This window comes from Pelobates fuscus, chromosome 5, assembly GCF_036172605.1.
Source record: "Pelobates fuscus isolate aPelFus1 chromosome 5, aPelFus1.pri, whole genome shotgun sequence".
NCBI classification, from domain to species: domain Eukaryota; kingdom Metazoa; phylum Chordata; class Amphibia; order Anura; family Pelobatidae; genus Pelobates; species Pelobates fuscus.
Genome location: NC_086321.1, coordinates 193,906,841 through 193,922,149, shown reverse-complemented (window position 1 = coordinate 193,922,149; position 15,309 = coordinate 193,906,841). Strand labels below are relative to the sequence as shown.

Sequence of the window (15,309 nt, the reverse complement as noted above, 5' to 3'; positions counted from 1 at the left end):
TAATATGATATTTAAAGATAAATACACATTGTGACTGTATGCCTGTATTAGTCAATATTTGTGTCTCTGTGCATCAGTGTGTTTGTATGTGTATTCAGTGTGTATATGTATTTGTGTATTAATGTACATGTATTAGTAATGTGAGGGAGGTATGGTATGGGCAATGCAAAGGTAAATTTGCAAGCAACATACATATTATATGCATACATACATATATAATACATGGGGAAACACATATATTATAATATACATGTAAAGGATTATAGAATATGTGTGGAAAATGTCTATGACATTGTTTTCTTATCTGTAACTTTATTATTTGGTAAATTATATTTTAAATGCCCCACCAAATTTTTTGTTTCCGATAACCCCTTAACATTGGCACTTATGTATACACGACTGCCAGGCTATACAACCATACTCTTCTGTCATGTATAAACGATTAGCATATTTGCAAATTAAATTTGTTTATTGAAAATTATGCCATAACTACAGTCAGAGAGCTCACAAAGCAGCAGCATAGGGAGCCGCAACAATGCAAACCTTTTTGTTTTTAATGTGGTGGTTGGCTAGAGAGCTGGCCAGCCGACACATAATTAACTCTTGTGCCACTGAATGATAATTTGCAAACGTGGTTCCAAATAGTTAGTTTCCAAACGTTAAAAAAACAGTTTTTATGTATCACTACCATCCTGCTTAAAAAATTTTTTTTTATTTTTTTTTATTCTTTATTTTTTATGTGCATGAGGTATACAGGATGGTTTAGACAGAATTGCAAGAATATGCTTGACAGTAATAATAAAATAGCATATGTTATAAAACCTGCACATTTTTTATTTTTTTTAAAGAAAATCTGAACAAGTTAAATTGTTTGGCAAGAAGAATTAGACAGTTCGGAATACAATTAAAACTAGCAAAAGCTTGTCTTAGCAATAAGAGACCCCAGACCCCACACACACATATAACCAGTCCGAGAGGAGAGTATTATTACAAGGTTAACTGGATGTTCATGGCATAGAGAGGTATTCCCAGACAGAGAGCACCCAAATCCCACTACAGGCAGGACACAGCCCCCTTTATCATGCAGATGCTATTAGCAGAACAATGCAATATTAGCTGGCTGCAGTTCGGAACCTGAGTAGGTGCGCTGCATGGTCTTGTGGAGTGACTGGTGCCCGTGGAAGAAGAGACAGGATAGCCAGGTGGGTAAGTACAGAGGAGTCGGTCGATATTTAGGGCAATCCGCCCCAGATAGAGTTGCAGTCCAGCATTGTGGGTCCCACATGCTGTACAGACTGGGCCTCGGTGTCGATTGATAGTGCCCAGGATTGAGCCGCCAGAAAATGAGTGCAGCTCAGTTAGCATTGCCCACATAAGGCGTCAAGAGATCACCTTCTCCACCGATTGTGTGACATGCTCCGCCTCGTTCTTAATTATGCATAAACTACGACTCGGATAGCTCATAGTAACAGATGGTAGGGCCCAAGGGTGGACTGGGATAACCTCCGCCGGTCCAAAGATTGGGGGGGGGAGGGGAGAACAGGGACAGCGCCTAGTAGGGTGAAAGGGTCAGGCTTGTTACAGACAGGCAGGATAGCAGGGCAGCAGCCATCCGCCCCACTCACCGCCTGAGTCGGCCTCAGGCTTGTGTTTCACCCCCGAGGTGGGCAAAATGCGGAGTTTTGGACTGAGCTCCAGAACCAGTGCCTTGTAGTGCATGTTGCCTTGGCATCTAAAGAAGGATCATATTGCTTTTTTTTTGGATCTTAAAGCTTATGAGTTGAGGGAGCTTTTCCTCCATGGGACTACATAACATTTGCAACTTTAAGACTTCATTCTTTATTTCATAATAATTGGGTTAGTGGTAAACAAGACATTAGTCAAGAGAATATATCATTACATAGAAACATAGAATGTGATGGCAAATAAGAACCAATCGGCCCATCTAGTCTGCCCAATTTTCTAAATACTTTCATTAGTCCCTGGCATTATCTTATAGTTAGGATAGCCTTATGCCTATCCCACGCATGCTTAAACTCCTTTACTGTGTTAACCTCTACCACTTCAGATGGAAGGGTATTCCATGCATCCACTACCCTCTCAGTAAAGTAATACTTCCTGATATTATTTTTAAACCTTTGTCCCTCTAATTTAAGACTATGTCCTCATGTTGTGGTAGTTTTTCTTCTTTTAAATATAGTCTCCTCCTTTACTGTGTTGATTCCTTTTATGTATTTAAATGTTTCTATCATATTCTGTCTTGTCTTTCCTCCAAGCTATACACGTTAAGATCCTTTAACTTTTCCTGGTAAGTTTTATCCTGCAATCCATGAACCAGTTTAGTAGCCCTTCTCTGAACTCTCTCTAAGGTATCAATATCCTTCTGAAGATACGGTCTCCAGTACTGCGTACAATACTCCAAGTGAGGTCTCACCAGTGTTCTGTACAATGGCATGAGCACTTCCCTCTTTCGACTGCTAATGCCTCTCCCTATAAAACCAAGCATTCTTCTAGCATTTCCTGCTGCTCTATTACATTGTCTGCCTACCTTTAAGTCATCAGAAATAATCACCCCTAAATCCCTTTCCTCAGATGTTGAGGTTAGGACTCTATCAAATATTCTGTACTCTGGGTTTTTACGTCCAAGATGCATTATCTTGCACTTATCCACATTAAATGTCAGTTGCCACAACTCTGACCATTTTTCTAGTTTAACTAAATCATTAGCTATTTGGCTTATCCCTCCTGGAACATCAACCCTGTTACATATCTTAGCATCATCAGCAAAAAGAAATACCTTACCATCAAGACCTTCTGCAATATCACTAATACAAATATTAAAGAGAATGGGTCCAAGTACAGATCCCTGAAGTACCCCACTGGTGACAAGCCCACGCTTTGAATATACTCCATTGACTACAACCCTCTGTTGCCTGTCACTCAGCCACTGCCTTACCCATTCAACAATATTGGAATCCAAACTTAAATGTTGCAGTTTATTGATAAGCCTTCTATGTGCAACAGTGTCAAAAGCCTTACTGAAATCTAGGTAAGCAATGTCTACTGCGCCACCCTGATCTATAATTTTAGTTACCTAATCAAAAAAATCAATAAGATTGGCGTGAATCAATAATAATCAAAATCAATAAGTTTGGCATGATCTCCCTGAAGTAAATCCATGTTGTCTCTGATCTTGAAATCCATGTGTTTTTAGATGTTCAGCAATCCTATCCTTTAACATGGTTTCCATCACTTTCCCCACTACTGAAGTAAGGCTTACTGGCCTATAGTTGCCCGACTCCTCCCTGTTACCTTTCTTGTGAATGGGCACAACATTCGCCAACTTCCAATCTTCTGGGACTACTCCTGTTATCAATGATTTAATAAATAAATCTGTTAATGGTTTTGCTAGTACACCACTAAGCTCTTTTAATAGCTTTGGGTGTATTCCATCAGGTCCCATTGACTTATTTGTCTTTACTTTTGAGAGTTGAAATAGAACCTCTTCCTCTGTAAACTCACGTGTAATAAATGACTCATTTATCCTTTCTCTTAACTGAGGTCCCTTTCCATCATTTTCATCTGTAAATACCGAACAAAAATAGTCTTTGAGGGAGTCAGCTAGACCTTTATCCTCTTCTACATACCTTCCTTCTTTTGTTTTTAATCTAACTAATCCTTGTTTTACTTTTCTTCTCTCATTTATGTATCTAAAAAAAGTTTTGTCCCCCTTTTTTACTGACTGTGCTATTTTCTCTTCTGTGTGTGATTTGGAAGCTCTTATAACTTGCTTAGCCTCGTTCTGCCTAATCTTATAGATCATTCTGTCTTCCTCACTCTGTTTTTTTTTTATAATTACTAAATGCTTTTTGTTTTTTACTATTTTGGCCACATTGACTTGACTCGCTTATCAACTTGTCACTGCCATCTGAAGTCACTTTTTTAAAGCTAGAACCCTAGGCAAGGATATCATTGTTACCTGTGGAATCATAAAAGGATCTGGTAGTTCAGGGGGAATCCCCATTATTCCAAAAAATGGATCTGGGGCATCTTCCAGCATTTCCATGATCACAAGAGCATTGGGTATAAGCGATTGCCTGGAAAAGAGGAACTTCACTAAATTTGTGGCTAACAGTTTTGAGGAAGCACGTCTCACACCAAGAACCTAGAAGACGAAATATCAGCACAGTAGAAGAGCAACAACCAGATATTATTAGGCCACGTGCTGCTCTGCATGCAGCCAGTTCTAATGCTCACTGCACTGCATGCAGCCTGTTTTGACTATCACTGCTCTGCATGCACCTAGGTCTGATGTTCGCTGCTTTGCGTCCAGAGAGTTCTGATGCTCAATGCTTAGTGTGCAGTCAATACGGCATGCAACCAGTAAAGCATTTATTGTATACTGAAAGCCGTAATATTGGCATTCACTGTCTAAAGTACAGTTTGTAAGGTGCTCACTGCTTGGGGCTGTTTACACATTATTCAGAGAGATCTAGCACTCATTGTTCAGGCTGCAGTAGGACTAACAGTTGGTGTGTAGAGTGAATAAAGCCTTATACTCACTGTTCAGACTGCATTAAATCTATCCTCATTTGCTTCTCAGCTCTGTGCAAGCGATCTAGTGTGTTCTTCATTTCCTCTGGCAAAGAATGGAAATTTGATTCAAATTAATTAAACAATAGAAAATAAAGCAAACATATATGCCCTTGTCATTCCTGTAAGTGTTTCCAGCGTTATTCACTAAAGTGCGAATTCCTGGAAAGTCAAAGTAAACTTTAAAGCCAAAAACAACTGAACTGAAAAAAAACACTCCCAATCAGCTATGTTTCCACTTAAAGGACCACTCCACACGCCAAAAGCGCTTCAGCTTGCTGAATTGTTTAAGGGGTGAGGAGTATCCTAGTTTAACCCGGTTTATAAAAGTGCTGATTTCTATGAGAAAACCCCCTGGCTGTCAATGGAACAGCCAGGGAAGTTTGCAGCCTCCTTCCGATAGCTCCCCTGAGACCACCTCCTTCAGACCTCAGGCCAGACATATGCACACGATTGCATGTGAGCACCAATTCAGAGGCTTCTCAATGAGACTGACAGAGTAAGGCTTGCTAAGGCTGCAAGTCATAATATCTGCAGCCGTTGCAAGCTATTTTAAGATATATCCCAATGAATACATGCATTAAAATTCATGCATTCATTGGGGTATACCTACTAAACAGTGTTTCTAGTTATTTATTTTGCCCATTTGGGCATTGAAGTGTTCCTTTAAGTTTATTTGGCATACCCCTATTCAAATTTAACATAATTAAATAAACCTTACATAGAATATCCTATAATAAAGGTGGTCTTGTTTGCAGCATGCCACTCCAATAGTTATGATTGGGTTTGAGAGTCTACAAAGGAATTACAAGAATACCTAGGTAAAAATGACCAATTACCAAGTTGGAAAGCTAGCTAACTTGGAAAGCTTTTCTTATTTTGCTGTTTTGATCTAAAATGTGTGTGCCCTTTGTCATATTTCGACAATTTCCAGTGTAGTAAACGCTGCCTTATGTAACAATAAATTAGGGTTATACACTATACAGGAAATTGTTGAGTATTGACTTGGGAATTGCAAACTTTGGTCAAAATAGCAAGACTGGAAAATAGAGTTGGATAAAAAATGTTTCCAAATAGCAATTGTGACTTATAATTTGCAGTTCCCTGCCATTGCCCAACAATTCGTGGTTTAGTTAATAACCATGCCTGTATGTATGATTGTAACTTCTGGCAACATCACTATGAGGAAAAAAATATAATACACAAATACAGATTTAGACCACCCTGGTGCAGTGTATAAAAATAAGAATAACAAGAATAATTACTTCCTTTTTTTGGTCAGATATAACAAAAGGATTCCTCTCAATCCTCACAGTACATGTAAGACAAAATAGAATATATCTAGACCTATAGAAAAATAGAAGAAAGCGCTCATAGGGGATTAACATTAAACCATAAGTATCCCCTTGTGTTTATATCGCACTTACAGAATTTCTGTAGTTTTCAAGCTCATCAAATTGATGGATATCCCCAGATTCCTCGAAATTAGGATGGTAGATTAAGCATGCAAAAGATAAAAAATATCATAGTGCAACACTGTTTAAAAAGTTAAATCACAGCTTTTAATGGTTACACTTACAATATGATAGTTGTAAAAAGGCTCATCAAAACAATTCTGTTTCTTCCATCAATGTGGGGCCAAAACGTCCTTATAAAGAGGTCAGGCAGGCAAAACAGATATACAGTTATAAAATAATAAAATGCCAATCAAATAAAAGTCTCAAGTCTCTACGCGTTTCGTCTGGGTCACCAGACTTCCTTAGGAGTAGTGCTACTCCTGAGGAAGTCTGGTGACCCAGACGAAACGCGTCTTTTATCCATCAATTTGATGAGTTTGAAAACTACAGAAATTCTGTAAGTGCGATATAAACACAAGGGGATACTTATGGTTTAACGTTAATCCACCTATGTGCGCTTTCTTCTATTTTTCTATAGGTCTAGATATATTCTATTTTGTCTAACATCACTATGACTCTGTAAGTAATTGGTCAAAAAGAGTTGCTGCCTGCTGAAACAAAACTTAAATAGCGACATAATGTATAAAATTGTTTTTAAAAAAATTAAAAAATACAGTGTTGGAGGTCTCCGGTCCCTATATAATTAGAGTGAAGCCACAAATGTTTTACTCGAGATGGCAAAATGAGGATTTGAACTCAAACACTGACACGTTCGTTGAAAGTGTGTCCTTCACCTATACCACCTGAGAATGTATATGTTTACTTCTCTCCTTGTGTGAATCTTCCATAGGTCTTCTGAGTAGAGGTGGTGGATATGCTACTATCCACACTTTATCCTTATCGACTTTGTACGTATTCCAGATCCTTTACTTTGTACTGTAGGGATTGGACAGTACTGATTTATTTTGTTTGTAAATTTTTATTTTTGCAGTGCTGAGATATATACAGTTACCAGTCTTGTCCCAACAACAAGAACAGGCAGGCGTATGCGAGAACTCAATTATACATATAGCTTGATAACAGCATATGATATTCAGCAATTAGTTATGTACAATAGTGATGGAACAGCACAATTTTATATGAGGGAATAACAAAGCATGCTAGTGAATGCTACATAACTCTATGCTAGTTAGTCAAGAGTTACAGTAATATAAAGATAAGATATTTCAAGATAGGCAAACAGGCATATCACCGCATTGCACATTTTATATTATATTGTTATTGATGCATAGCAAACATACTTCCTTTTTGAGGTCGCAGGCTACTGAGGCATATCTTGTCTGCGCGTGTCATAAAGTAACAAGGTTTTATATTACTAAGGATTAACTGCTTATACTTTTCAGGGGGCCACCACCCCATGGCGGCCTCCGGCCTCAGGTTCTCAAAGAGCTGGGGCTTGAGACTCCATACATATCAGTGGGATTTAAAATTATGGAAAGGCAGAGAGCAAAAACTAAAACAATAAACATAAGATTAAATAATCATCAAGCAGCATGTCAAGGTAGGGCTTTGGCCCCTTTACTGCTTAGACCAGTGACTCAAGACCACCGTCCCCGTCTGCACTCCCATCAGGTGTACTTCCCCTGCCCCCTCCCGCGGGCCTGTCCGATGTCCATTCGCTAGCAGTCTTTGGAAGTCAGCTTGGTAAACGACCGTCAGCCAGTGTGTCCAAATGTCCATATGAGTCTGAGAGTGGTCTTGTGCCGCAAACGTCAGTTCCTCAAGTCGCCGGAGGTCCTCCATCTTATCAAACCACACTGTCAAGGAAGGGGGCATGTCTTTTTTTTCCAGAACAGAGACAGCACTTGTTTGGCGGTGTTCAGTATTTTAACCGTCAGGTATTTTTTGTACGTCGTTGTTGGCGTGGTGGTGTTATGTAAAAGGTAGGAAAGGGGGCGGGTCGTCAGAGAATTTGTTTAAGATTTCACCTATTGCCTGCCAAAAAGGTGTTACCCTAGGGCATTCCCACCAAATGTGCAGGAAAGTTCCAGTGCTGGCCCTGCAGTGCCAACAATCTTTTCCCAGGGCTGGATTCAAATACCTTCGAGCTTGTGGGGTCCTATACTATAACGACAAAAGCTTATAGGCCGTCTCCTTTGTCTTACTGGCTAATGTTCAGTGACGACTAGGTCACACATCTTGCCCCACTGCTGGTCTGTGAAAGTTTCCCCTAGCCAAGTTTCCCATTTGCCCATGTACACGGGAGGAGGGAGGTTTCTATTTTGTAGGAGTAAGGAGTATAGATAAAATACCGCATGCGGTAGTGCGTCCAGGTCATCGCCTAGGATTTCAAATGTGGTTAGTGCCCTAACCAAGTTGGGTTTTTGTGGGATGTGGTTTATGAACTGTTTCTTTTTTTTTTTTTAAGAGTTGAACCTTTAATTCATCGAATGTTGCCCTGTTTCTTCCCTCCCGCGCCATATCCCATCCCTATCCTAATTATCCCTATAATAACCCTTTTAAACCCTTAAGGACACATGACATGTGTAACATGTCATGATTCCCTTTTATTCCAGAAGTTTGGTCCTTAAGGGGTTAATCTCACTTTCTTATCTGACTTTTCCCTATCTTTATTTGGAGAGAGAGAGCCCTTTTGTCTCTTTGATTGAACTACTATCGTCATCAATTTATTTTTTTTGACGCCTGTTTGACCCATCCATTTCTTCTTTATTTAATCGCTTTTATTGTTGGACATGGAAGGTGGGTGTATGGGAACACCCCTTGCCACCTCATTAAAAAACATACTATTCATCTCTCTGTCCCCCTCCTTGTTTCATTCCATTTACCTAGATGAGAGACCCTCTATTATAATTTTATTCTAAAAATTCTCATTTATCTATCCAAGTATCCCAATATTCTATTTAGGTGTAGCGATTTTCTAAGCTCACTAAGATGCCTCTTTTCATTTTTGCTTGCCATATTACTTGTGCTATCACTTCTCAGGTGCATGGGATTTGTACATTTTTCCAATTCCGTGCTATCAGTAATTTGGGTAAAATTAACATTGAATCCTTTATTTTCATCTTTTTTTTCTTTCAAATTTGCAAATTTTTATTTATTTTGGGGTACAAAATAAAGAGAGGGTGGGGGAATCCAGGATGCACATTTGTCAAACAGTTTACAGTTCTTGTTGAGCTTTACAAGGTACATTTGTCAATATCAAGATATACACTTTTCCCACATATGCGTATCAATCTATATTTTATAACATAGACCTATGTATTGTGGAGTGTGAAGTCAGCTGTGGGTATCTCCACCTCCCGAGGGTAGGTCGGGTCCTTGTAGTTTGCACGTGTTTGTTTATGTTTGAAATGTTATAGTCTTAGCAATGGTGTCATATATGTGCGAAGGGGGTAGTAACAGTGCAGGAACTATGTACAGTTTAGTGGCTGATGCTACCCTGATCGGGCAGGGACTTGGTATAGTATTTGGTTTAAGAGACCCTGCCCTTTAGTGTTTTTTTCTTTGCCCGGGTCTTCTGCATGCTAGTCATGCTCCGCCCCTTATCCCTCCGCTCCTGTTGAGTTAGTTGTCATGTATGTTTCAAGTTTGCTATTGCATAGTTGCATCCCTTGGTAGGATCGAGATCGTTTCCTAGCCATCTTTTCATAGTCTAAGTTGGTAGCTATCTGTTGGAGGAGAGCTTGATTGGTAGGGGCATGTATGGATTTCCAGGCTCTAGCAATGAGCGTGAGGGCTGCGATGAGTGTGTGGTATATTAGGGTGGCGTCATCTTTAGGGAAGTCGTAAAGGTCAATAAATAGTAGTGCCAATGCTGGACTGAGCACTACTTGTGAGTGTAGTATTTCTGAGAGTGTACTTTCACCATTTTACAGAAGGGTTGTATGAGGGTACATGTCCACCACATGTGGTACATCGTGCCTGGATCTTTATGGTATCTCCAGCACTTATCGGACGTGCCTGGGTATATGTTTGCCAATCTCGTCTGCACCATGTACCATCTATAGTAAAAAAAGTTCATGAGTTCCATGTGGGATGTATACATTGTTTTACTTTTGTGGGCCCTAAACGCTGCCTGCCAGCTAGTTTGGGCTATTACAGTCTGGAGGTCCGTTTTCCATAGTGTTTGGTATTTCTTTGTGTCTCTGTGGTCTGCTTGGTTTAAAAGTTTGTAAATTAAAGAGAGAATTTCTTTGGGTGTATTCTCGGCCATGCAGGCCCGCTCAAAGTGTGAAAATGAGAGTTTAGCACCTCTTGGCCCAATGGGTTCGGACAGCAGGGATTTAAGTTGGAGATATGAAAAGGTCACTCTAGTGGGCAAATTGTAAGTGTTTTTCAGGTCTGTGAATGTTTGCAGCTTTCCGTCTTGGTATAAGCGATGTATGTGTGTGCAGCCTACCCTGTCCATAAATGATAGTTGAAAGTAGGGTTCATTACTTGGATGCTCCTCAATGGGGCCGCCTGTGACCAAGGGTGAGTGACACATAGGCGTGTCCTTGCCCCGTCCAACACGCAAAGTAAGGTTCTCGTGGTGGGAAGTGTTCGGGCAACTTCTGAGCGCTGGGTCCCTGGGATCCAGAATAGGTAGTGTAATGTTGGCAATTAGGCCCAACAGCACTCTATGGCTGTGCACTGTGACGGCTCCATTTGTTTATGGGATACCACCACCGAGGAGATCAGTGCCACCTGGTAATATAGTTTAAGGATTGGTAAGCTGAGGCCGCCTTCCTCTACAGGGCTATGAAGGATTCTGGTAGCAACCCACTTTTTTGTGTTCCCATATGAAGTGCACCAGGAGTTTCTGTGTAGAATTGAAGTAAGATTGTGGGATAGGGATTTGGAGTGTGCGAAATAAGTATTGGAGTTTTGGTTAGAGGAGCATCTTTACTGCTGCTAACTGACCTAGCCATGATAGGAATTTCCCTTCCCACGACCACAGAGTCGTTTCTAGTTCTGTGCGTAAACTACTATAATTAAATTCAAACAGGTTATCTGGGTTCTGAGTGATATGAAGCCCCAGGAAGGACACATAGTCATACCTCCAATCTAGTTTATCAGTTATTTTGCAGCGTGGAAAGCAAGGGGGCGGTGACGAATTTAGTTTATAATATACCTTTTTTCCATATTCTTCTATCTCCTTGAGGAGATTCGGCAGATATCTGCGGCTGCGTCAAGGTGAGAAGGACATCATCCGCAAATAAATTAGCTTTATATTCGCGCTCTCCTATGGTGACTCCATGAATGGCGACATTTTCTCTAATTCTAGCAGCAAGCGGTTCTAGCCTCAAAACATAGAGTAGGGTCGATAGCGGGCAACCCTGTCTCGCCCCGTTGGTGATTTTAAATAGGTCCGACAGGAATCCCGTATTAATTACTTTTGTGGTAGGTGCACTCTGACAACCGCCACAAACCCCTCAGTTATCCCTACTTTGCCCATGGCCGTCTCCAGGAAGCCCCAGTGTAGACGGTCAAAGGCTTTCTCCGCATCCAGGGATAGAATCAGCCCCCCGCCTATGTTAAGTTGCCTCATGCTGTGTATTATATCAAGAACCTTGCGAGTGTTCTCCCCGCCACAAACTCGACTTGGTCAGCATGTATTAGATAAGGTAAGATTTTTCCCAGTCTGAGGGCAAATAACTTGGCGAAAAGTTTTGCGTCTGTGTTTAGAAGTGAGATTGGCCGAAAGTTTTGTGGTTGGGTCGGGGGTTTGCCCGGTTTGGGCAGTGTTACTATGTGGGCCATGAGCTTGTCCTTGTGGAGAGCTTGGCCAGTAACTGCCTCGTTGAACATCTGTGTGAGCTGTGGTGCTAGAATGTTGCGGAAAGTTTTAAAGTAGGAGTTATCGAACCCGTCCGGTCCAGGGGATTTCCCTGTTGTCAGTGTTTTTATCACTGATAGTACCTCCTCATCTGTGATAGGTGCCGTCAGGTCTGTCTGTTGTTGTGTAGTTAGTGTGGGGAGATTGGTGTTCTGTAGATATGTACTTATAGTCTCCTGCGATGGCTGGTGTGTAAGTGCATCGTGTTTTAGGTTCTAGAGGTTTGCGTAGTATCGCGCAAATTTTTCTCTAATATCTTTGGGTATCATAATTTTCCCCCCCTCTTTCGAGAGTACAAATGCCAATTTTTGTTTACTTTGTTTGATCTTGAGGCGGGACGCTAGTAGTTTATTAGCTTTGTTTCCCTGTGTGTATTGGTTGAGTATTAGTTTCTTAAGGGTGTATCCTGTCTGTTCCAATGCTTGGCGATGTATTTGTTCTGTGATGTGTGCAATTTTTGTTTTCAAGTCGTCTGACGTAGCATTTTGGTTTTGAATGTTTAAATGACACAGGTCATTTTGCCATGCCAATAAAGATTCTCTAGCTTTTTTCCGTAGGAATGATGCCCGTCTTATCAATATAGCTACAGCTTTGTGTGCCACTCATATAGTACTAGCGGGCATACCAGGTATGTGGTTGTCTAGGAAATAATTAGTATACGTAGTATGTAATTCCTAATTGAACGTTGGGTCCATCAGTAGCGTTGTGTTAATCTTCCAAGGGCTTTTTTTTTTATTTTATTTTTTTTAAATTCTTTATTTTTGTTGAGGCATGTGATTATAGGGGTACAGAAAAAAGAGAGGGAGACTTTCAAGAGTTGTACAGGATAGGGTCGTCATAACATTGATGTAGAATTATTAAAAAACCTGTATTGAATTTTTGTACTAACTCCATTTTAACTTCATTTCATGACAGATTCTCCATTTTAACTACATTACATGACAGAATTTCCTAACAACATTTAGTATAATGAATAGAGACTGTATTTTCTAGAAGGACATGACTAACACCGGACTTATTGAGTTCCTGTAACATGTAACAAAGTATAGCCAAGGCCATGAGAAAGCTGCTCTAATGAAATGTTCTTTCATAAAAAAGAACCCTGAACCTGATCACGAGTTTGACGTCACTAACTACCCAAAACGACGCCCAAGCCCCCTTCCCACCGAGTAAGCCTCGTGCTGGGTAAGATGGCGCTTGAGCCATCTGTCCACACCCGTGTCCAAAATAACGCCACCTCCCGGTGGGAGGACACCTAGCTAACCACTTAGTTCTTGAGCCAATTAATAATATTGATGGGTGGACATTGACATAACCACTTAACACTTAATCCAATTAATGATGTTTATTTACTGTAATCTTGATATTCAATGATGATGTAATTTTGCTCTTATAAGGGTCTGCGAGCCCGCTTTTAATCAGATGCCATTAAATTTTCTCGAAGTGCTTTTAACCTGAACTCCGTGTGTCAGTGTGAACTTACTTCTGCGTATACGCAATTTAATCATCTCAGATTTGGACAGGAACAGATAGACATTTAAACATATTTGTTTATTTCTAAATTAATCTACATCAACATATTGTCAGAATCTATGATTATCGACCTTTATTTTATATATAGTAACATGCTATGGCCAAGTACTGTTATCTCTCGCTGTAATACTGTTATCTCTCGCTTTAATACTGTTATCTCTCGCTTTAATACTGTTATCTCTCGCTTTAATACTGTTATCTCTCTCTTGAATTCTATTATCTCTCGCTTTACTACTAATATCTCTCGCTTTAATACTGTTATCTCTCGCTTCAATACTGTTATCTCTCGCTTTACTACTGATATCTCTCGCTTTAATACTGTTATCTCTCGCTTCAATATTGTTATCTCTCGCTTCAATACTGTTATTTCTAACTTTAATACCGTTATCTCTCGCTAGATGTGAAAGGAGACTTGCAAGAGTTGTACAGATTAGGGTTACTATAACTTATTGCAGAAATCTCCTAGGATTCATATTTTATATTAGAATAACAAGCTGAGACCATAGGTGAATAACAGATATAGTATTTGCTAAACAATGCGCATTTCCTGATAGTAGTATTATCTGTTTCTAGCTTAGCTGAGTGGGTTTTCGCTGTAAGCCTTTAAACACATACAAGATTACACATCTGACTGAGTATGGGTACATGAGTGAGATATGTGAGTGAAGGCATGCTTATATACATGTTAAATAGTATATTATGTTTAAAAGATCGAGGTATAAACACGTTATCAAGCAAATATATTCTGCGTGTATTATAGTAATCGCTTGTCACCCTGGTTGGTCTAGAGTTCGTAAGTCGATTTGTGCTCCAGGGGCCTGTGACTTGGTAGGCCCGAGGCCTAGTTAGTTGTTGCGGGCCTGTGCTTAGCCGATGCCCGATCCACCATGTCGGTACGACCGGGTGCGGGTGTCCGTCGCTGTTCTGGCGGTGCTGCTCCAGGGGTGTTTCTGCGTACCTTGTGAGTGTCCCAGGGGCTGTCTCCCCAAGTGGCCAGGAGTGCTTTCACTGGATGTCCAGAGGTGAGTGTCTCTTAGGGAGTGTGCTTGGAGGACGTTAGGTATTGTGTGGATGGCAGTCGCTGGCATAGATAAGTGGTGTGCAACGGGAACCAGTGCGGCCGCCATTTTGGGTCTGGCTAGGCCTCCTCCGTTATGTGCCTGTGATCTGGCCCGTGGTGTTGGCGGGTGAGTAGTCGTGTGCAGGGCTGCGGTGCTTGGTATGGTGGGCCTGGACTCCTTCCGCCCCCCGGGCTCTTTCCTGGAGGCTTTATTAGTCGCTCCGTTCACCGCCATGGAGCAGTCGCCTCCGCCGATCTCGGCCCACATGGCATCCGCCATCTTGGGTGGTGCGTTCCGGCTCTCGAGCAGAGTGGCCTTGTCGTCGGGCCTTGAGTGCACAGGTGGGGACCAGGATAACCCCCGCCGGTCCATAGGGGGGGGGAACGGGGCCAGGTCCACCCGGGTCTCAGCTTCCAAGTCGGCACCTTTAGGCAGGATAGAGGGGCAGCGGCCGTCCACCCCTCTCACCGCCGGCTTAAGCCCCCACTCTGTCGGCGAGGGCTGCGCCTCCAGGGGACTGCAGCTCCGTGGGCCAGCCTCTCCCTGGATCCGGTGTCTCCGAGTCACCAAACACCCATGCTGTCGGTTTGTTCTTGGGTCGATTTAGGTGTTTAATTAGGTGTGTCCAGCTCGGCGGTGCGCCCCGCCCCCCCCTTCCAAGGGCTTTTATGCTGGAAGTCGTATTGGTCTTTAAGTTCGAGGGTGACTGGGGCATGGTCAGACCAAGTTATATTGCCCACCTCCCATCTGGAAATTTGAGAAAGGGAAGAGTTCCTGCGTATGTGTGATCCTCCAGGCGTCATAATACTGTTGTGTATGTAAGAGTTTTTGCAGTTGTTGGCAGCCTTGCCTGAGGGGCTGATAGCTTTTGCATTTTAGTCAGTTT

At 41.5% G+C, this 15,309-nt stretch overlaps 1 protein-coding gene across 1 annotated transcript in view; it reads right to left on the bottom strand.

The window, feature by feature from the left end:
* Window positions 1-15,309, bottom strand: part of REC8 (REC8 meiotic recombination protein) — a 142,071-nt gene that overhangs the window by 89,024 nt on the left and 37,738 nt on the right. The window contains exons 4-5 of the mRNA XM_063456522.1: window positions 4,564-4,639; window positions 3,980-4,097 (exon numbers count right to left, since the gene is read on the bottom strand). Coding sequence (XP_063312592.1) covers window positions 3,980-4,097; window positions 4,564-4,639 — 194 coding nt within the window. The remainder of the gene's footprint in view (window positions 1-3,979; window positions 4,098-4,563; window positions 4,640-15,309) is intronic.